At 43.2% G+C, this 22,040-nt stretch overlaps 1 protein-coding gene across 1 annotated transcript in view; it reads left to right on the top strand.

Annotated features, from left to right (window-relative positions):
• The window catches only part of LOC126154821 (G-protein coupled receptor GRL101-like), a 354,933-nt gene that overhangs the window by 146,923 nt on the left and 185,970 nt on the right, over positions 1–22,040 (top strand). The window contains exon 9 of the mRNA XM_049916187.1: positions 3,761–3,877. Coding sequence (XP_049772144.1) covers positions 3,761–3,877 — 117 coding nt within the window. The remainder of the gene's footprint in view (positions 1–3,760; positions 3,878–22,040) is intronic.

Raw genomic sequence — 22,040 nt, 5'->3', positions numbered from 1 at the left:
ATAAAAGCTGAAACTGTCTTTGATCTAAAGTAAAGAAAATGTTAACAACTGGATCAGGTATTCATTAATTTAAAAAATATGTTTATTAAAGTAGGCTGCACAATGTATACAATTTGTTCCTCACATTGTCTGTACATATGTGAGTTGAGTTACGGTAAGAGTTATTAAAGCTTGTCATTGTAAAGGTTGGCTCAAACATCACAGTGTTTGTGTGAATGTAGACTCTCCTGTGTGTATTGTTGATGAAGAGCTCTCATCAGAAGATGATGAATGTGGCACTCTTTGGAATTAATTGTATTTCAACACTGCCACCTGGCTGGAAACCTGATAGCTTTTCATCAGTCAGTCATAGTGTTGGTGTGGTTGTATTGAAAATGGTATGTCCCTGACTTCCTCCAGTCTGAGAAATGTCCCACCCCAACAGTTACAGGAGTGAGGATAACAGAATGATGCAGGATTTGAACAACAATGAAAACTGTTTTTTTCATGCACAGAAAGCAAGCCAGAGGTGAAATAATATTAAGTACTACAAATAATTCTTGGACTAACTAAGGGCTGGCAAACTACCCAAAAAATCTTCTTTGGACTATATGTTAGTACCAGCAGTGAGTACTAAACTACTTTGAAGTAAGAAGGTAGAATATTGTCAAAGATGAAGTCATTAGAGACATAGTATGTGGTCAGATCAGGACATGGAAGGGCTAATCACTCATGACCATTTTAAAGGAAACGTCATGGCATTTTTTGTAATTGATTTAGGTAAACCACACCAGAAATGATGCCACCAGATAGTTGCAGATTATATTTGCCACCCTTGTGCAGGAGACCCAGAAATCTGGTGATACAAGCACCCTGATAGATATTATGTTTCTTGACTTCTGGAAGCTGAAAGGTGTCACATCTCTTGAGTTTTTCACTTAGGCCCATACATTGTCTCTGTGATTTAAGCTGGATACCTTTGTTAGTTATTTGAGGAATTAAGTTTCAGCTAGCCTAGGAAACATATTGATAAATTGTTTATTAGGATTACAGGGGACTTAATCTTATCGACTGGATCATACCTGGAGTATGCCTTATCCACACACTCGGAACATTGTATCCCCCTTCATATGAAGATACCTATTTATGTACATGAACTGTACAGGGTGTCAGTCAGCAGTATGTGTACCATAAATATGATTTTGGAAATCAGATGGTAAAACATGTTTTGAGGGCTTCTGTGAGTATATCTATTGAAGAGGCACTTAATGTGGATGTTCCAGTTTACTTAAGTTGTTGCTGAAAGGTGTCACAAGACTCTGGGCAATGGAGCTGCTCTTGCAACTGTGCGCTGTGCAAGAATGAAGTATAAGTCCTGGTGTTGAGGTTTTTAGCAAGTAAGAGATCTTATTCTCCTGCTAAAACATGCTGCTAACCATTGCTCAGAATCTTCTCTTGCCACCCATTTTTTCAGCTGCCTAATCCACCTCTGTGCATATTACTGGCATCTGAAGCTTGGCATCCCATGGTTTGTTGTCAAGTGTGTCTTTGTTAAGTCCAAATAGACACCAAATTCACTTTAGCCACTATAATTCTTGTCATCAGTGGCGTAGTTACTGGACTACTTTGATTTGTATCTATGCCTACATCTACACTCCACAATCACCTCATGGTGTTTGGTGAAAGGTACTTTGTGTACCACTGTCACGTCCCCCTTTTCCTGTTCAAGCTGTGAGTGGTTTTTGGAAAGAATGATTGCTGGTAAATTTCTGAGGTGGACTCAAAACTCTGATTTTATCTTCATGGTCCTTTTTGCAAGATATATGTAGGAGAAGCATTACATTGGTTGATTCTTCCAGGAATGTATGCTCTCGGAACTTTAACAGTAAGCCACACCATGATGCAGATTGCCTCTCCTGCAGCATCTGCTGCTGGCATTGGCTGAGCATCTCTGTGATGTCTCACACTTACCAAATGAACCTGTAGTGAAACATGCTGCTCTTCTGTAGATATTCTCAATTCCCCCTATCAATCCTATCTGGTGCAGATCCCAGACTGACGAACAATATACAAGTATTGGTTGAACAAGTGTTTTGTAAGCTACAGCCATTATTGATGGATTATATTTCCTCAGGATCTTCCAATGAATCTGTCTAGCATCTGCCTTACCTGTGATTAATTTTGTGTGGTCATTCCACTTCAGATTGCTGAATACACATACTCCTAGATATTTTATGGAAGTAACTACTACCAGTGATTGTTCTGCAGTCATGTAATCACTCAGTAATGAGTCTTTCTATCTATATACACACAATACATTACGTTTATTTATGTCGAGTGTCAATTGCCACTACCTGCACCAAGTGTTTATCCTCTGCAGGCCTTCCTGTATTTCACTACAGTCCTCCAGCATTGCAGTTTCTCTGTATGCAACAGCATCATCTGCAAAAACTGTCATGGAACTTCTAACATTATCCTCTAGGTCGTTTGTGCATGGTGCCCCAAGATGAATGGTCAGTACTCAAAGATACGACAGGAATGATGACGACAAGCAAAAAGGTCCAATAAACATGGGCTCTAAAATGCATACCATAAGAGCTGTGAGCACTTCTTCATCTCCAGTATAGTGAACCAAATCTCTTTTACTGCAAGCTCATAGTTTACATATTTTGGAAGGAGATAGTATGGACCAAAACAAGAAAAAGACTGCTAATCATTGGCTCTAAACAGCATACCCTTTAAGACCTATGAGCACTTGTTCAGTAGAAGAGATGCATTTCACAGTGACAAAGATGAACAAGTGCTCTTAGCAAAGGGTATGCATTTAGATCCCATGTTTACTGGACCTTTTTGATTCAAATCATCATTCCTGTCACATCTATGAATACTGACCGTTTGTCCTGGGATGCCCTGTATACACTGCGAAGAGTAATTGTCGTATAACACTCCCTAAGGGTATGTCCTAAGTTAATTGTACATTTGAGGACTTCTCTCCATTGAGAATGAGATGCTGTGTTCAGTTTGCTATTGTATGGAATACTTTCCAGAAGTCAAGAAACATAATATCTATCAGGGTGCTTGTATCACCTGATTTCTGGATCTCATGCACAAACAAAGCAAGCTAGGTTTCACACGATCATTGTTTTTGTAACCTATGTCGATTCCTAGAGAGGAGATTTCTGGTCTTCAGAAATGTAATAACATGTGAGCATAAAGCATATTTCAAAATTCCACAATAGGTCAACATTAGAGATGTAGGCCTATAGTACTGTAAGTCTGTTCAAAGGTTCCTGTTGGATAAGAGGATGTCTTGCACTTTTTTCCAATCGTTAGGAATGCTGCATTCCTTCAGAGACCTATGGTATATTGCTGCTAGACGAGGGACAAGTTATTTTGCATACACTATATGGAACTGACTTGGTATACCTGCAGGTCCACTGGCACTTTCTATGTTGAGCAGTTTCAGTTGCTTTACAGAGTGGAAACTTAATACTTGCTCAAGTTTGTTTCAGCTTGGAAGAGTTCCTGGAGCTATCAGTACCGCTAATTCAAAATACCTTTTAGACCAAAGACCATCATCAGTCATGTTTGCTATTTATCTTGGCACACACCCAAACAGTGCTGTTTTTCTATGATATTTGAACATGAAAATCATTAGGGTGTTGTGTTAAGCAGAATTAGATATGCATAATGATGATCATGCTCCAAGAATTATTGCTACAATGATTCCTTCATAAGATATGTATTGTAAGGTAAAGTTACTTTTTCTTCTTTGTTTCAGGAAAAAAGAGTTGCTCAGTAAAAGAATTCATTTGTGCCAATGGACAATGTATTCCATTGGAACAGGTCTGTGATCTGAGTTTTGATTGTTGGGATAAGACTGATGAAATGAACTGCAGTGAGTAAAATTGCAGATTTGTTACATATTATGTAATATTACTAACTTTTGTGGTATAATATTACCATTGTTATGCAACAGAATCTGTCAGACTTTCCATTATTATTTTTTGTACATTGCACAGAAACAGAAGTAGGCATATGCCATATTAAAATTAGAAATAACTAATTAAAGGAAGGTAAATTAATTAATTGTAGAACAAATAACCATTGAAAAGAACAACACTGATAGATAAATTACATTAACAGAATTGTATATTTTTCATAAACTGGGACCAGTGTTTGGGCCATATTTGTTCATTATTTATGTTACTGATCTGCCTAGCTCATTACATTCCAAAGGAGTAATGTATGCTGACAGGTCAGCCTGTATGCTTTTGTGTTCAGTTCAGATTCATTAGTGTTTGCTCATGTTCTGCTGGTTGCCTGTCTTTTAGCATACCATCGAACAAAGTTTGAATCCTCTCCACTTTGGTGCTAGCAGTACAAAAACTTTTTGTCTGCTAGCTTGGTTACTTTAGTTGTTTACATGTGTTGTATGAGCAATGGAATGATCTGATGTGAATGAAATGTTGCTAATAGAAGACTACAGATCATAGGTGTTTCAGGGATCCAAGAGGTCCACAGCACAAATGCCAAAGGAAAAGATATATGAGTAGTAGAAAATCGCTAAAGCACTCACAAAAGTCCAACTAGGATCATGAGAATTAATAATCAGGTACACTGATTAAAATTAAAAATATATGAAAGACTTGATCATTCTCATTGCTTTCATTTATGGCAGCTGTTATTACATGGCTGATGAATCACTGTTATGTGAGAGATCTTTGATGGTAAATGAGAGAGGTTTAACCGGTAACATGGCATATAGCGTATAGTTTAAAATATCATATCTGGCAGGTTGCATGTATATTTATCATTCATTAATCATATTTTATTAACATTAATTTCCCTATAAATGCTTTAATGTACACTATCTGACCAAAAATATTTGGACATCTCCATGTAATGCGAAATTGACCACTAGATGTCCCGAGAGGTGGATCCACCAGTATAAATGGAGTACTGTGTTGTCTTTAGAGGTGCAGTAACAGCAGAGTGGATCAGTCAGCAGAACTCAGTGAGTTCAAACACAGAATAGTCATTGGATGTTACCTGAGTAACAGATACATTAGAGACATTCAACCATTCTCAAGCTGCTGAAGTCAACTGTTGATGTGATTGTGAAGGAAAACCAGAGTTAAACTGAGACCAGGCACACCTCATGTACTGACAGACAGGGTCATTAGAGAATTTTTTAAGATGGTTGTAAATAAACACTTGAAATCAGCGAGTTACAAAGTGAAACCAGCAGTCCAGCTGGCACAATGACTGCATGCAGGAAGTTAAAAAGCATAGGGTACAGTGGTTGAGCAGCTCTTTGTAAGCTATACATTTCTGCAGTCAGTACTAAGCAACACTAGAGGTATTGTAAAGGCAACATCACTGGAGAGTGGATGACTGGAAACAAGTGAGATTGAGTGATGAATCACACTGCACCCTGTGACTATCTGATGGAAGGATGTAGGTTGGATGAATGCCTGAAGAACATTGCCTACCATTATAGACATCAGTGCTAAGCAATCCTCTTGATCGGGTGTGATGGAGGATACTTTTGGTGCCACTATTTGATCCCCCCTTCCCTCTTCCAACCACGAATAGCATGTGAGAGGAATTATCATCAGTAAACATCTGTATTACCTGTAATTTCTGGAATTTTCTCCCGGTCATTTCATCAGATGTGTGTGGGAGGAAGTAATCTGTTGTCCTACTCTTCCTGGGACATCCTGTCATAGAATACCAGTAGTAAACCTCTCCCTGATGCACAATGCCTCTGTTGTAGTGTCTACCACTGGAATTTGTTGAGCATCTCTGTAACCCTTCCACACTGACTGAATGACCCCATGATGAAACACACTGCTCATCATTGGATCTTGTCCATCTCTATATGTTAAGAGTCCTTGAGTGATGAGCAGTACTCAAGAATCAGTCGAACAAGTTTTTTGTAAGCTGCTTCTTTCATGGATATGTTACATTACCTAGCATCTGTGTTTCCTACTATTCGTTTTACATGGTCATTCCTTGTAAGGTTACTACAGATGGTTATTCCTAGATATTTTATGATAGATACTGTTTTCAGTAATTTGTCATCAATGGTGTAGTTGTACAGTAATGGATTTCTTCTCCTATTATGTATTCACAGTATGTTTCATTTATTTCCATTCAAGATCAACTGTCAGTCTCTGTACAATTCATCAACCCTCTGCAGGTCCTTTTGAAAATCAGTAAAGTCTTCTGCCAATGCTACACTGTGTGATCAAAAGTATCCGGATACCCCCAAAAACATACTTTTCATATTAGGTGCATTGTGCTGCCACCTACTGCCAGGTACTCCATATCAGCGACCTCAGTAATCATCAGACATCGTGAGAGAGCGGAATGGGGCCCTCCGCGGAACTCACAGACTGCTCAGATGATTGCATGTCACTTGTGTCATATGTCTGTACGCGAGATTTCGACACTAAACATCCATAGGTCCACTGTTTCCAATGTGATAGTGAAGTGGAAATGTGAAGGGACAAATACAGCACAAAATCGTACAGGCCAACCTCATTTGTTGACTGATAGAGACAGCTGACAGTTGAAGAGGGTTTTAATGTATAATAGGCAGACATCCATCCAGACTATCACACAGGAATTCCAAACTGCACCAGGATCCACTGCAAGTACTATGACAGTTATGCGGGAGGTGAGAAAACTTGAATTTTGTGCTCGATCGGCTGCTCATAAGCCATACATCACGCTGGTAAATGCCAAATAATGCCTCGTTTTGTGTAAGGAGCGTAAACATTGGATGATTGAATGATGGAAAAACATTGTGTGGAGTGATGAATCACGGTACACAATGTGGCGAACCGATGGCAGGGTATGGTGAATGCATGGTCAATGGAATCTGCCAGCGTGTGTGGTGCCAACAGTAAAATTCGGAGGCAGTGGCATTATTGTGTGGTCGTATTTTTCATGGAGGAGGCTTGCACCCCTTGTTGTTTTGTGTGGCACTGTCACAATACAGGCCTACATTGATGTTTTAAGCACCTTCTTGCTTCCCACTGTTGGAGAGCAATTCAGGGATGGTGATTACATCTTTCAACGTGATCGAGCACCTGTTCATAATGCATAGCCTGTGGCGGAGTGGTTACACAACAATAACATCCCTGTAATGGACTGGGCTGCACAGAGTCCTGACCTGAATCCTCTAGAACACTTTTGGGATATTTTGGAACACCAACTTCGTGTCAAGCCTCACCAACCAACATCGATACTTCTCCTCAGTGCAGCGCTCCTTAAAGAATGGGCTGCCATTCTCCAAGAAACCTTCCAGCACCTGATTGAATGTGTGCCTGTGAGAGTGGAAGCTGTCATCAAGGCTAAGGGTGGGCCAACACCACAACGAATTCCAGCATTACCGATGGAGGGTGCCACGAACTTGTTCATCATTTTCAGTCAGGTGTCCAGATACTTTTGGTCACATAGTGTACCTTCTTGTATACAACCACATCATCTGCGAATAGCCTTTTAGAGCATCCAACATTTTGTACTAGGCCATTTGTATATACTGTAAACAGTAATGATCAGTCACACTTCCTTGACATACTCCTGAAATTTCCATTACACTTGTTGATTTAGTTTCTTTAAAGACAACGTAGTGAGTTCTCTCTGTGGTATAGACTTGAATCCAATCAAAAATCTGGTTCAGTACTAGGTAAGCATGCACTTTTTTTTCTTCACTAAACAGCAGGTTGGGTTGGTGTCAGATGCCTTCCTGAAGTTTAGAAACACGACACCAACCTCAGTGCTGATCTGTAAACACTGCAGATCTTGTGGAGGATCAGAGCATGCTGAGTTTTGCAAGATATCCATTTTCAGAAACCATGTTGATTTTTATAGAGATTTTTCTTCTCTGAAACTTCATAGTACATGAACATAGCACATGTTGCATAATTGTACAACAGATTGACATCAGCAATATAGGCTTGTAATTATTTGCATCTGCCCTATGAGCCTTCTTGAAAATGGGAATGACGCACACTTTTTTTGTAGTTGTGAAGTACCCTTCCTTGTCCCAGTGACATATGATAAACATTTGTAGTGCCAGAAGTGAAGTATGAAGGAGGTGGTGTTACAGTGTTGGTTTTTTTTCTTTTTGCTTCTTAGAGCTTGGCTCTCTTCTTGCACCTAAGAAAATGATAAATGTGGAAGGAAATGAATGTGTTTTACAGCACTGTATAATGTACAGTAGAAGAACAGTTCAGAGATGATGATTGTCTGTATCAACATGACATATAGCCTGCCATAAAGCACCATCCATGAGGCAATTGTTCATGGACATTAATATCCCTGAAATGGACTGGCCTGTTCAAGGTCCCAATAGAACACCTTTAGGGTGAGTTAGAACATTAATTTCACTCCAGACACCAGTGTCCAGCATGACTATCTTCTCAGTTTTTGGCTCTGGAGGAATAATAGGCTGCCATTCCTCCACAGACATTCAGAGGCGCCATTGAAAGTGTCTCCGGCAGAGTTTAGGCTGTCATAAAGATGAAGGGGGAACATCCCCCCCTCCCTCTCCCACTTGTTAATACTCATTAATAGGTGTCCACATATTTGTGATCATGTAGTGAATTCATTGAAGGGATTCACATATGTCACTGAAGACATCGGGAACTACCTGAGATACAGCAGCTATTGAAATGTGAAACAATCACTTCTTGGCAAGGTAAATGTCTCATGTTTGCTAATAACTAGAGTGTAAATGCTACCTGTTCTTCAAGTTACATTGGTTGTCAGTAATTAGTATTCTGCTCATCTCAGTTTTAATGAGAAGCCAGTGAAAAACATCAACCAGTATATGTGCAAAGTTTCGGAATAATGCTAAGAAAAACTGGAGCTGCAATGCAGCATTAAGTGCAGTAACTGAACACATTCCACACTTATATACAGACACTTAAATTCTTTCTATCCTAAGCCATTTTGCTTACTTAATCAAAGACAGTTTCCTTCTGATGGAACTCAATTCTCTCTGAATATCAAAGTTTTCCACTGTAGCTGTAACTAGATAGCGTTGCAAATGTGTGCTGATTATTAACACCAAAAACAATAATGGTGGTTTCATAGCCTGTACTACGTAATTATCTCATGTCTGCTTCCATTCCATCTGTTGTAAATTTGTTCACAGATGCAAGTGAATGGTAGTGAACACTAATGAACTGTTCATTTACTCCAGTTCACTTCCATTTGCTCTAGTATAAACTAGGTTTGACAGTACAACTTTAGTACCTCGATTAATTTCCACAAAACGTTCTTTCCACAATTATGTGCTGTATATATTCCAATCTCTCTCATCCCCTAATGTTTGTACTCTCTGCAACTCCCTCTGGTACCATGGAGGTTACTGCCTGCTGCCTTAAAACATGTCCCATCATCTTGTCCCTTTTTCTTGTCAGTGTTTTCCATATGTTCCTTTCTTCACTGATTCTTTGCAGAACCTTCACATTCCTTATCTTATCAGTCCACATATCACTATATATCATAAAAAAGATACTGTGGCAGCTAAGACACACCTAACGCCCCTTGGAATGAGGTGGAGGTGGAAAGGTAGTAAAAGTATTTTAAAATTTAATGTTATTAGTGTTTAAGCCTTGATTTTCATGATTGTTAGTCTGTTGGTGGTAGTTCTGTAGACATTTCTCCTCTAACGGTACCTGTGGGGATGGAAAATAGATGAAATGCTAAAATAATTGAAAGTGACCAATATTAGTGACAAACCTATAGGTTTTGGCTTGCTTGGCAGATATGTGACCGCCCTGATGACAAGCAAGACCATGTTTATGAAACTGTCTTTTACCTAATTGGGATCTGGAATTAGTTTTAAGGAACCTCATCCCACCAATTTCACAGCAAGAAAAGGTTGCATGTATATAAGATGAAATGATTATCACAGAAGGAAAGGGTGTGTTTCTTTATTTAACCAAGTTATATGTAATTGTGGTTGGAGGTGACTTCTTCTTTCTTCAACATCTCTTACTATTCATATGATATTCTACATGGAATGTGATACCAAATAGTTTTTGATTGATATAGATTGCTAATTATTATCTAAAACTAAGACAATGATGAGCCTTTATGAGTGTGTTGGTGCCCATTTCTTATGTAACCTTTTGTTACAGTAACCGTTTTGGAAAAAAAAGAAAAAAAAGTAAAGGCTTTATGGTACAATTAGTAACACTTCAGTAATAGCACTCCTACTTAATAAGAAGCAGATATTATAAATATTGATATAAATTCATTTCTTCTTATAAACTACATATGTACTCATGTTGGTTTTATGGTATAAATATTTTTTTAGGCTATCAGTTCCCTGCTAGGCGCAACAATCACCATCCCCCCCCCCCCCTGCCCACTCCCCCCAAACTTGAAAGCATAATGTCACCTAGACGAAGGTGTAACTAGGTGAATGACGAACACTAACTTCATTTAACGAAGGTTTATTCAGCACTTGCACATACAAGAGCATAGAATGAACTGCCTCTGGCCCGAACACATACAGTAAAATACAGTTGCACAACATTCCTGTACAATGATTCTTGACATTTGTGGGTACTTGTAGAATGTACTCGAACCCAATATATAAATTAAAATTTTACAGTCCAGATGAGTTTTGAACTCACAACCCCCCATTCAAAAGTTTAGTATTGTAACCACTACACCACTATGCTACTCAGCTTCTGGTGTGATATTGTTCCGTCCTTAAGAGAACAGCGTCTCGGAGTTACATTGTCCTAGTCCAGGAATGAGTCATCGGTCCTGTGTCCTCTGATTCCCGATGACTGGTGTTCGCCCTGGCAGTGATCATAGAACTTCTTTTTCCGCTATGCTCTTTATCACCTTTCCGCTTGTTGCCTCTTGCTGGAGTGTCGAATTTATCCTGGGTTGCAGGAACCTTACAGGCTTCATTCGAAGGACGTGGACCATATCTCTGATCTTTCGTCATCTTGTGTCAGGGTCAAAATCTTCAACTTCATAAGTAACACCAGACAACTGTCTTATAACCTTATAAGGTCCAAAGTAGCGCCTGAGGAGTTTCTCAGACGGACCAACCTTCCGAACAGGAGTGAAGATTCAGACAAGGTCACCAGGTTGGTAGATAACAGGGTGGTAGCTCTCGTCATACCTTTGGCGATCGTTTTCTTCAGCCTGCAGTGTGCAGAGTCGGGCTAACTGCCGAGCTTCCACAGCTCTGGTTAACATCTGGCTGATGTAGTCATCGTCTAAGTCATCAGAATGTGACAGAAACACAGTGTCCATCATCGTAGTTGCCTCACGCCCATGCACCAGGAAAAAGGGCGTAAATCCTGTGGTGTCTTGTTCAGTGTTGTAGGTAAATGTCATGAAAGGTGGCACCTCATCCCAGTTGCTCTGTTCAACATTGATGAACATAGCATCTTGGCCAAGGTCTTATTGAGGCGTTCAGTAAGCCCATTAATTTGTGGATGATAAGCAGTCATCATGTGTGAGTAATGTTGCACCGATGGTTTATCTCTGTCACAAGATTCGATTGAAAACTTTCCCTCGGTCCATAAGTGATGACCTTGGGGCACCATGTTTTAATAGAATGTCTTGCACGATGAATTTGGCTATCTCGGATGCTTTGGCTATTTTCACGGCTTTTGTAATGGCATAGGATGTCGGATAATCAGTGCAAACAATAATCCATCTATTGCCACTAGCAGACATTGGAAATCGTCCGAGGAGGTCAATCCCAACACGCTGTAAAGGTGTTTCGGCTGGTGGAATTGGTATGAGTCAGCCAGGTGGTTTCTGAGGAACTGCCTTTCTCCTCTGGCACTCTCGACAGTGCGACACATAATGATGGACACTCCTAAATAAACCTGGCCAGAAAAATCTCTTGCAGATTCTATTGTATGTCTTAATAAATCCTAAATGTCTGGCCTCGGGTGTGTTATGGAATTTCTGTAGAACATTTAAGGGCATGTGTTTAGGAATCACTGGTAGCCACCTCTTTCCAAATGGATCAAAGTTTTTCTTGCAAAGTAATCCATTAACTACCTTAAATTGTCCTTTCACATCTTTTGACCGATTTAAGGCAAGCATAATTTGAGATATCTTGGCTTCCTTCTTCTGCTCAGCAGAGAGATCCTGGAGTGCAGCGAGACAGTCACTATCTGCATCAAAGTCTTGATGGTCTTGCACAGGGTTTCTTCAGAGACAGTTGGCATCTTGGTGTTTTCTTTCACTTTTCTACACTATGGTAACGTCATACTCTTGAAGACGTAGTGCCCACCTTGCGAGTCGTCCTGTTGGATCCTTAAGACCTGTCAATCAACATGGTGAATGATGGTCTATAACAACTGTGAATGGCCTTCCATAGAGATACTGTAAAAATTTGCACATGGCCCAGATCACAGCAAGACATTCTCTTTCTGTAGTTGAGTAGTTTCTCTCAGCTTTTGTAAGTGTCCTAGAAGCATAGGCTATAACCTTCTCTTTTCCATCCGAAATTTGCACCAGAACAGCACCGATCCCTTACCCACTGGCATCTGTGTGTAGTTCTGTAGCCAGCCGCGGTGGTCTTGCGGTTCTAGGCACTTAGTTCTGTAGGTGCTCTCTCATCACACAGACCAAGGACAGTGTCAGTCGTCAGAGCTTTTTGCAGCACATCGAAAGAATCTTGTTGAGCACCACCCCAGATATAATCAGCATCAGCTTTTAACAGCTCTTGGAGTGGCTTGGCTTTGGTGCAAAAGTATTTTATAAAATGACGGTAATTAGAACATAATCTGAGGAAGCTTCTCACATCTCTAATACTTTTAGGAATAGAAAATTCCATTATAGATTTCACCTTTTCTGTGTTTGGCCGCACACCTTTGTTTGACACAAGGTGTCCAAGTATTTTGATTTCTTTTGCTCCAAAGAGACACTTTCGTGGATTAAATTTCAGTCTGCCTAGTTGGAGACATTTAAGAATGGCCCTCAGTCTTTTTATATGTTCATCAAATGTCTCTGAGAACACTACAATGTCATCTAAATAACAAAGATACATCGTCCACTTCAGGTAAGTTAGAATATTATCCATCATCCGTTGAAACGTTGCTGGTGCATTACACAAACCAAACGGCATTACCTTAAACTTATACAGGCCCTCAGGGGTGATGAATACAGTTTTCTCATGATCAGCCTCATCTACTTTGATTTGCCAGTATCCCGAGTACATGTCCCTGGTTGAAAAAAACTTAGCACCTTTCAAACAATCTAGTGTATCGTCTATTCATGGAAGAGGGTAAACGTCCTTTTTAGTTATCTTATTAATCTTCCTGTAATCAAAACAAAAGCGCCAACTGCCATACTTCTTCCTGACGAGAACCACTAGTGATGACCATGGGCTCTGTGAAGGCTGAATGATGTCACTGTTCATCATTTTCTTTAGCTCATCGCGAATTATCTGACATTCCATTGATGACATACGATATGTTCTCTGGCTTATTGGTTCTTGGTCTCCAGTCCTAATCCATTGCTTCACTGTCGATTTGTCTAATTAGCTCTTCACCTGTGGATTGAAGCATTCAGAGAACTCTTGAAGAATGGCAAGTACCTTCTTCTGTTATTCCTTAGTGAGATCTGGTGATAGTCAATCTAGAAGATCTTTTCTCATAGTTGTAGCACTAGTTTCGCTCACAGACTCGGTATGGGAGGTTTTTATGATGCTCAGCTGTTCTTCAATTAATAGCTCAGCGTTTACTATGCACATGCATCTTGGAAGGATCTGTGGTTCTCGGTGACAGTTAACTATCCACAATTCACCAAATCCATTCTTAAACGAGATGACAGAGGCTGGGAACACCAAGTTATTCTTCATTGGTATGCTTCTCTTACATTCCACTGTAAGATCCATGGGTTCATGCATGGCATGACACATGACTGTTACCTTTCTAGCACTGACTGCAGGAATGATCACTTTGTCCAGCACACGTAGCCTCCACACACTCAGATGAGCATCTTCCTGTCCATAGTATCTCATCTCATCTAGCGTAATTTTTGAGCGATCACAATCTGTAATTGCCTGAGAATCTTCCAAAAAGTTCCATCCGAGAATGACGTCATGACTCATGTAAGACATTGATTTCTAAGGGCTGTGTATGGCCACTTATACCCACACGAATGGTACATCTTCCTGTATGCTTTACATATTTCCCATTAGCCACCTTCAGCAGAGATGTTTTGCTTTCGACAAATACGGTCTTCTGCAACTGGCGACGGTACTTCTCAAAAATGACTGAATATGATGCTCCAGAGTCCACAAGAGCTTGGGCTGGTCAGCGATCCATGAGGATAGTTTTCTATCATTTTTGTAGTGATCGACGGTAGAGGATTTTTCTCTTCGGCGGCCTCACCTCCAAGGAAGGTGGCACCCATTAGTTTTCCAGGTTGCGGCTGCTGGGTAATCAGCTGGGCTTCTAAACGGCGATGGAGACCTTGATTGGTGTGTTGGGGAGCGTCCTCTCCAGCGGCTAGCTTGCAGAGATGGTGACCTATGTCGTCCTGCACCCACATCTTCTTGTTCATCTTTGTAGTCCCGGAGTTGGTGTAGGCTAAGATTAGTCTGCTGTCTTCTGGCACGGGCATCACCAAATATCCACCACCTTTCTTGACAATAGTGCACCACATGTCCCGGTCGTCTGCGGTGGACACATACTGGTTGGTTATCCAGGTCCTCCAGATGTCAGTCTTCCTCGGTGCCCAAACAGATTTCTCATGCGGCATTGTAGGAACATAACTTCGCCTGGGTCTTGACTTTTTTATGGTTTTAAAGGGAAATGAAGGACGAGAGATTGGGTTCAATGTCTGTTCCACTTCCTCCCTTATGACCTCTTGGAGCGTCTCTATTCTTTGCTCGCCATGCAATTCAAGTGCCTTCGGAACTTCCTTTATCACTATCTGACAGACAACACTTGTGAAATCAGTTTCTTCCTCCATCACAGACATCGATACAACATTTGGAAGCCGTTCAAACTTCTTGCATGTAATTCTTTTTTGATGCATTGTCTCGATATACTGGCACCATTTTATGAAGTCGTCTGCTGTCGAAACCTCCTTCAGGAGTAGGGCTTGGTACATGTCCTCAGCAACACCCTTCATGAGATGTACAACCTTATCTTCCTCCTTCATTCTAGGATCCACTATTTTACACAGCTCCAAGACATCTTGAATGTAGGATGCTGTCGTTTTTCCTGGACGCTGTGCCCTGCACTTTAATTTATCTTCAGCCTTGCACTTCTGTCGTTGCGTGTTGCCGAAATACTTTCGCAGTTCCACCTGGAATACTTCCCAGCTTGTGAACTTCTCCTCATTGTTCTCATACCATTCCTTGGCAGTGCCCTCCAAGTAGAAAAATACGTTACGCAAACACATGGTGTAATCCCATTTGTTAAATTTGGCTGTATGCTCATATACCTTCCGCCTCTTGTTTGGATCTTGTCCATCATCACCAGAGAACCTGGAAGGATGTCTCATGTGCTGGCACGCAGTTGCTGTCACCGTAACACCCTCTTCTTCTTCTGTCTCTGATAGATTGCGATCTGTTGAATATGGCTCGAACTTGGGTTTCTCGCCACGTAAACGGCGGCTCTGTCATGGCCTGATGGGAGCCACTGTGCCATTGATGATGTGCACTATCACAAGTTCCAGTATTCGGAGCCTCCACCAGAATAATGTCACATAGAAGAAGGTGTAACTAGGTGAATGACAAACACTAACTTCAGTCAACGAAGGTTTATTCAGCACTTGCACATACAAGAGCATGGAACGAACTGCCTCTGGCCTGAACACATACAGTAAAATACAGCTGCAGAACATTCCTGTACAATGATTCTTGACGTTTGTGGGTACTTCTAGAATGTTCTCGAACCCAATATAGAAATTAAAATTTTACAGTCCAGATGAGTTTTGAACTCACAACCCTCGAGGCAACAGTTTACTATCATAACTACTACACCACTGTGCTAATCATCTTCTGCTGTGACAATAATTTCGGAGCAGTAAGAAATTACATAGAAATGTAGGAACACATGACGCAGTACTGACCCTACGACATATCTTAGAAGATAGATTAAGGAAAGGCAAACCTACATTTCTAGCATTTGTAGACTTAGAGAAAGCTTTTGACAATGTTAAGTGGAATACTCTCATTCACATTCCGAAGGCGGCAGGGATCAAATACAGAGAGCGAAAGGCTATTTACAATTTGGACAGATACCAGACAGCAGTTATAAAAGCTGAGGGGCATTAAAGGAAAGCAGTGGATGTGAAGGGAGTGAGACAGGGTTGTAGCCTATCCCTGAAGTTATTCAATGTGTATATTGAGCAAGCAGTAAAGGAAACAAAAGAAAAAATTGGAGTAGGAATTAAAGTCCATGGAGAAGAAATTAAAACTTTGAGATTTGCTGTTGACATTGTAATTCTGTCAGAAACAGCAAAGGACCTGGAAGGTCAGTTGAACGGATTATATAACATGAAAAACAACAAAAGCAAAATGAGGATAATGGAATGTAGTCAAATTAAATCAGGTGATGCTGAGGGAATTAGAGTAGGAAATGAGACACTTAAAGTAGTAGATGAGTTTTGATATTTGGGGAGCAAAATTATTGATGATGGTCGAAGTAGAGAGGATGTAAAATGTAGACTGCCAGTGGTAAGGAAAGTGTTTCTGAAGAAGAGAAATTTGTTGACATCAAGTGCAGATTTAAGTGTCAGAAAGTCGTTTCTGAATGTACACTCCTGGAAATGGAAATAAGAACACCGTGAATTCATTGTCCCAGGAAGGGGAAACTTTATTGACACATTCCTGGGGTCAGATACATCACATGATCACACTGACAGAACCACAGGCACATAGACACAGGCAACAGAGCATGCACAATGTCGGCACTAGTACAGTGTATATCCACCTTTCGCAGCAATGCAGGCTGCTATTCTCCCATGGAGACGATCGTACAGATGGTGGATGTAGTCCTGTGGAACGGCTTGCCGTGCCATTTCCACCTGGCACCTCAGTTGGACCAGCGTTCGTGCTGGACGTGCAGACCGCGTGAGACGACGCTTCTTCCAGTCCCAAACATGCTCAATGGGGGACAGATCCGGAGATCTTGCTGGCCAGGGTAGTTGACTTACACCTTCTAGAGCACGTTGGGTGGCACGGGATACATGCGGACGTGCATTGTCCTGTTGGAACAGCAAGTTCCCTTGCCGGTCTAGGAATGGTAGAACGATGGGTTCGAAGACGGTTTGGATGTACCGTGCACTATTCAGTGTCCCCTCGACGATCACCAGTGGTGTACGGCCAGTGTAGGAGATCGCTCCCCACAACATGATGCCGGGTGTTGGCCCTGTGTGCCTCGGTCGTATGCAGTCCTGATTGTGGCGCTCACCTGCACGGCGCCAAACACGCATACGACCATCATTGGCACCAAGGCAGAAGCGGCTCTCATCGCTGAAGACGACACGTCTCCATTCGTCCCTCCATTCACGCCTGTCGCGACACCACTGGAGGCGGGCTGCACGATGTTGGGGCGTGAGCGGAAGACGGCCTAACGGTGTGCGGGACCGTAGCCCAGCTTCATGGAGACGGTTGCGAATGGTCCTCGCCGATACCCCAGGAGCAACAGTGTCCCTAATTTGCCGGGAAGTGGCTGTGCGGTCCCCTACGGCACTGCGTAGGATCCTACGGTCTTGGCGTGCATCCGTGCGTCGCTGCGGTCCGGTCCCAGGTCGACGGGCACGTGCACCTTCCGCCGACCACTGGCGACAACATCGATGTACTGTGGAGACCTCACGCCCCACGTGTTGAGCAATTCGGCGGTACGTCCACCCAGCCTCCCGCATGCCCACTATACGCCCTCGCTCAAAGTCCGTCAACTGCACATACGGTTCACGTCCACGCTGTCGCGGCATGCTACCAGTGTTAAAGACTGCGATGGAGCTCCGTATGCCACGGCAAACTGGCTGACACTGACGGCGGCGGTGCATAAATGCTGCGCAGCTAGCGCCATTCGACGGCCAACACCGCGGTTCCTGGTGTGTCCGCTGTGCCGTGCGTGTGATCATTGCTTGTACAGCCCTCTCGCAGTGTCCGGAGCAAGTATGGTGGGTCTGACACACCGGTGTCAATGTGTTCTTTTTTCCATTTCCAGGAGTGTATTTGTATGGAGTGTAACCATGTATGGAAGTGAAACATGGACGATAAATATTTTAGTCAAGAAGAGAATAGAAGCTTTCAAAGTATGGTGTTACAGAAGAATACTGAAGATTAGATGGATAGTCCATGTAACTAATGAGGAGTTACTAAATAGAATTGGGGAGAAGAGGAATTTGTGGCACAACTTGACTAGAAGAAGGGATCGGTTGGTAGGACATGTGAGGCATCAAGGGATCACCAATTTAGTATAGTATTGGAGGGCAGTGTGGAAGATAAAAATCATAGAGGTAGACCAAGATATGAATACACTAAACAGATTCAGAAGGATGTAGGTTGCAGTAGGTACTTCGAGATGCCCCCTATGGGTCCAGGGGTAAGAATAGGCCCGAGGTATTCCTACCTGTCGTAAGAGGCGACTACTTTGGGAGAAACCCCCACCCCCCAACCATCGGGGACATCTGTCCCCACTTCTAAACTGGAGAAGCGTCCACCTTCTTCGGCTCACCTCGCTCAGAAGGGGTCCCTTGGGTCCCTCCCTTCCCGGGTTTCCACCAGTGGGAAAGATGATGCCCACCAGTGGCTGAAGTGCCCAAAAGCAGCTGGTCATAGGACTTCATGGTCATCCTCAGTTCCAGAGACTGTCCCAGTGAAGCCTTCCCAGCCAGAGAAACTCAAGGAGCAGCGAGAAAAGTCCAAGAAGAAGACCCGTAACACCAAGGAACTTGCAGTGGCACCCACCCCACCGCTACCCACCAGCTCTGTGTCTGAGATGAGGTGGAGATTCTGGTGTCCGCTGAGGACCTGGATCTCGCCACACCCTCCGACACAATGGATATCGACTCCTCAGGAAATCAGTCAGTGACAGCAGGTGACCCTGAGGCGTAAACTGCCTCATTGAATGTTCAGTGCCTTCCCAGCCTCATGATCATATAATCTGCCAGTGTAATTGCCGTGGTTTTTTCCACCGCCTTCCTGAGCTAGGACAACTTATCAGCCATCACCTTTTCTTCTGCATTGCTCTCCAGGAAACTTGGTTTCCAGCTATGCAAACCCCTGCCTGCCATGGTTATTGGGGTTATTATAAGAATCAGGCAGCTTATGCGAGGATATCTGGTGGAGTCTGCGTCTACATCCTTAACTCTCTTTACAGCGAATGTGTACCTCTTCACAAACCTTTAGAAGCTGTCCCTGTTAGAGAGTGGACGCCTCAGGCTGTTACTGTTTGCAGTATGTATCTTCCACTGAATGGTAATGTCCCACAGCATGTATTGGTTGTGCTGATGGCCCAACTGCCGCCACCTTTTCTGATACTGGGCAACTTTAACGCCCATAACCCTTTGTGGGGTGGATTGGTGGCAACAGGCCGAGGCACTATCATTAAATAAATGTTGGCACAGCTCGACCTTTCTCTCTTAAGTAATGGTGCCTCCACACATTTCAGTGTGGCGCATGGCAAGTACTCAGCCATCAACCTTTCGGTGTGTAGCCCTGGCCTTCTACCCTCTGTCCAATGGAATGTGCATGATGACTTGTGTGGTAGTGACCACTTCCCGATCTCTCTGTCACAGCCACAGTGTCACTCTTCTGGGTGCCTCCACAGATGGGCTTTGAATAAGATTGACTGGGACTTGTTTGCCTCCATTGGCACTATTGAGCCTCTTTCTCATGATGTCATTGATGTAGAGGTTTACACGATAACCACCGGCATCATTTCAGCAGCGGAATCTGTAATTCCCTGTTCTTCCGGGTCCCCTCAGTGGAGGACTGTGCCTTGGTGGTCATCGGAGATCACAGGCAGACCTTCCGACGTCATAAGTAGCACCCATCACAGGAACACCTCATTAGCTTTAAGGGGCTCCATGCTCGAGCCTGATGCCTGATGGAAGCAGGAGTGCTGGGAAAGGTATGTCTCCACCACTGGCATCTGTACCTCTCCATCGCAGGCTTGGACCAAGATTAGGCGACTCTATGGATATCAGACTCCCGTCAGCATCCTTGGACTTTCCCTGAATGGTGCAGTCAGTACTGAATCAGACATGATTGCAGAACTCTTAGCAGAGCATTAAGCTCAGAGTTTTGCTTCCACAAATTACCCACTGGCCTTGTACTCCCTGAAAGAGAGGTTGGTATGTTGGAGCCTTTCATTCCATATGCACCACCCTGAATCATAAAATGCTCCATTCAGTGACTGGGAATTCCCAAGTGCCCTAGCCGCTTGCCCTGATACAGATACCATGCCGGATCGCATCCACTAGCAGAAGCTCAAATACCTCTCGGTGAACTGTCAGTGACGCCGTCTCGATCTTTTCAACTGTATCTGGGTTGAGGGTGAGTTCCCCTCACAGTGGCAGGAAAGCATCATCATACCAGTGTTGAAACCTGGCAAGACCCCACTGGAGGTGGACAGCTACTGCCCCATTAGCCTCACCAACATTCTGTGCAAGTTACTTGAATGCAAGGTGAGCTGGAGGTTGAGTTGACTACTTGAGTCTTGGGCTCTTCTGGCTCCGTCTCAGGGTGGGTTCTGTAGGGGTCGCTCTGCCACCAGTAATCTGGTCTGCCTGGAGTCTGCCATCCATATGGCATTTCCCCACCGTCAGCATCTGGTTGCCGTCTTTTATGACTTGCAGAAGGCATACGATACAACATGGCGACATCACATCCTCACCACACTTCACGGGTGGGGTCTTAGGGGCCGCTCCCGATTTTTATTCAAAATTTTCTGTTGCTTCGTTCCTTCAGAGTGCTAGTCGTCCCCCCCCCCCCCCCCCCCCTCCCCCCCGTTCCTCCATAGTTCCTCCCGAGTCCAGGAGAATCGGGTACCACAAGGCTCTGTCCTGAGTGTCTACCTCTTTTTAGTTGCTATCAATGGGCTAGCTGCAACTGTGGGAACATCCGTATCAGATTCTTTGTATGCTGATGACTTTTGTCTGTACTACAGCTCCATTGGACTTGGAAATTGCTGAATGGTGGCTGTAGGGCACTATCCGCAAGGCACATTCTTGGGCTGCGACGCTCGGCTTCCAGTTTTCGGCCGCCAAGGCTTGTGTCACGCATTTCTGTTGGCGTCGCACTGTTCACCCTGAGCCATGGCTTTATCCTGATGGTGCACCTCTTGCTGTGGTGGAAATGCATCGGTTTTTGGGATTGCTTTTTGATACCTGGTTGACTTGGGTCCCTCATATTCGGCAGCTTAAACAAACATGCTGGTGCCATCTTAACACTCTTCATTGCTTGAGTCACACCAGCTGGGGTGCCAAACGGTCTACCCTTCTACGACTGTATCAGACATTGATTCAGTCCCGTCTCAATTATGGGAGCCTGACTTACGGTTCGGCATCACTTTCCACGTTGCGGGTGCTTGGCCCCATACTTTACTGTGGGATCCAACTCGCAACTGGAGCTTTTCGCATAAGCCCTGTTAACAGTATACTTGTGGAGGCTGGTGTCTCTCCATCTTCCCAAACGGCAGCCCCAGTCAGGGTGCCTGATTGCGGTTCGTGTTCGGTCTCTTCTCTCTGGGCTTGAGTTTTTCCCTCTCCCTCTTTTCCTAAGTCCATATATGTCTACCGCCATGGTGTGTGTCCCACCCATGCCTTCAGCTGGATTTGGCACAAGGCCGTAAAGACTCAGTCCCTCTTGAGGCCGTCCGCCGACACTTTCTTTCCATCCTTGCTACGTTTCCTGGCTCTGCTGTAGTCTATACTGACAGTTCAATGGTTGCTGGTCAAGTTGGTTATGCTTTTACTTTTGGGGAACAATCTGAACAACGCTCATTGCTGGATGGCTGCAGTGTTTTCACTGCAGAGCTTGTAGGCATCTCTCACACCCTGAGTATATCCGCTCCTGCTCAGGG

The sequence above is a fragment of the Schistocerca cancellata genome, chromosome 2 (assembly GCF_023864275.1).
Source record: "Schistocerca cancellata isolate TAMUIC-IGC-003103 chromosome 2, iqSchCanc2.1, whole genome shotgun sequence".
Lineage (NCBI taxonomy): Eukaryota > Metazoa > Arthropoda > Insecta > Orthoptera > Acrididae > Schistocerca > Schistocerca cancellata.
This window is presented reverse-complemented; position numbering and strand designations above follow the sequence as displayed.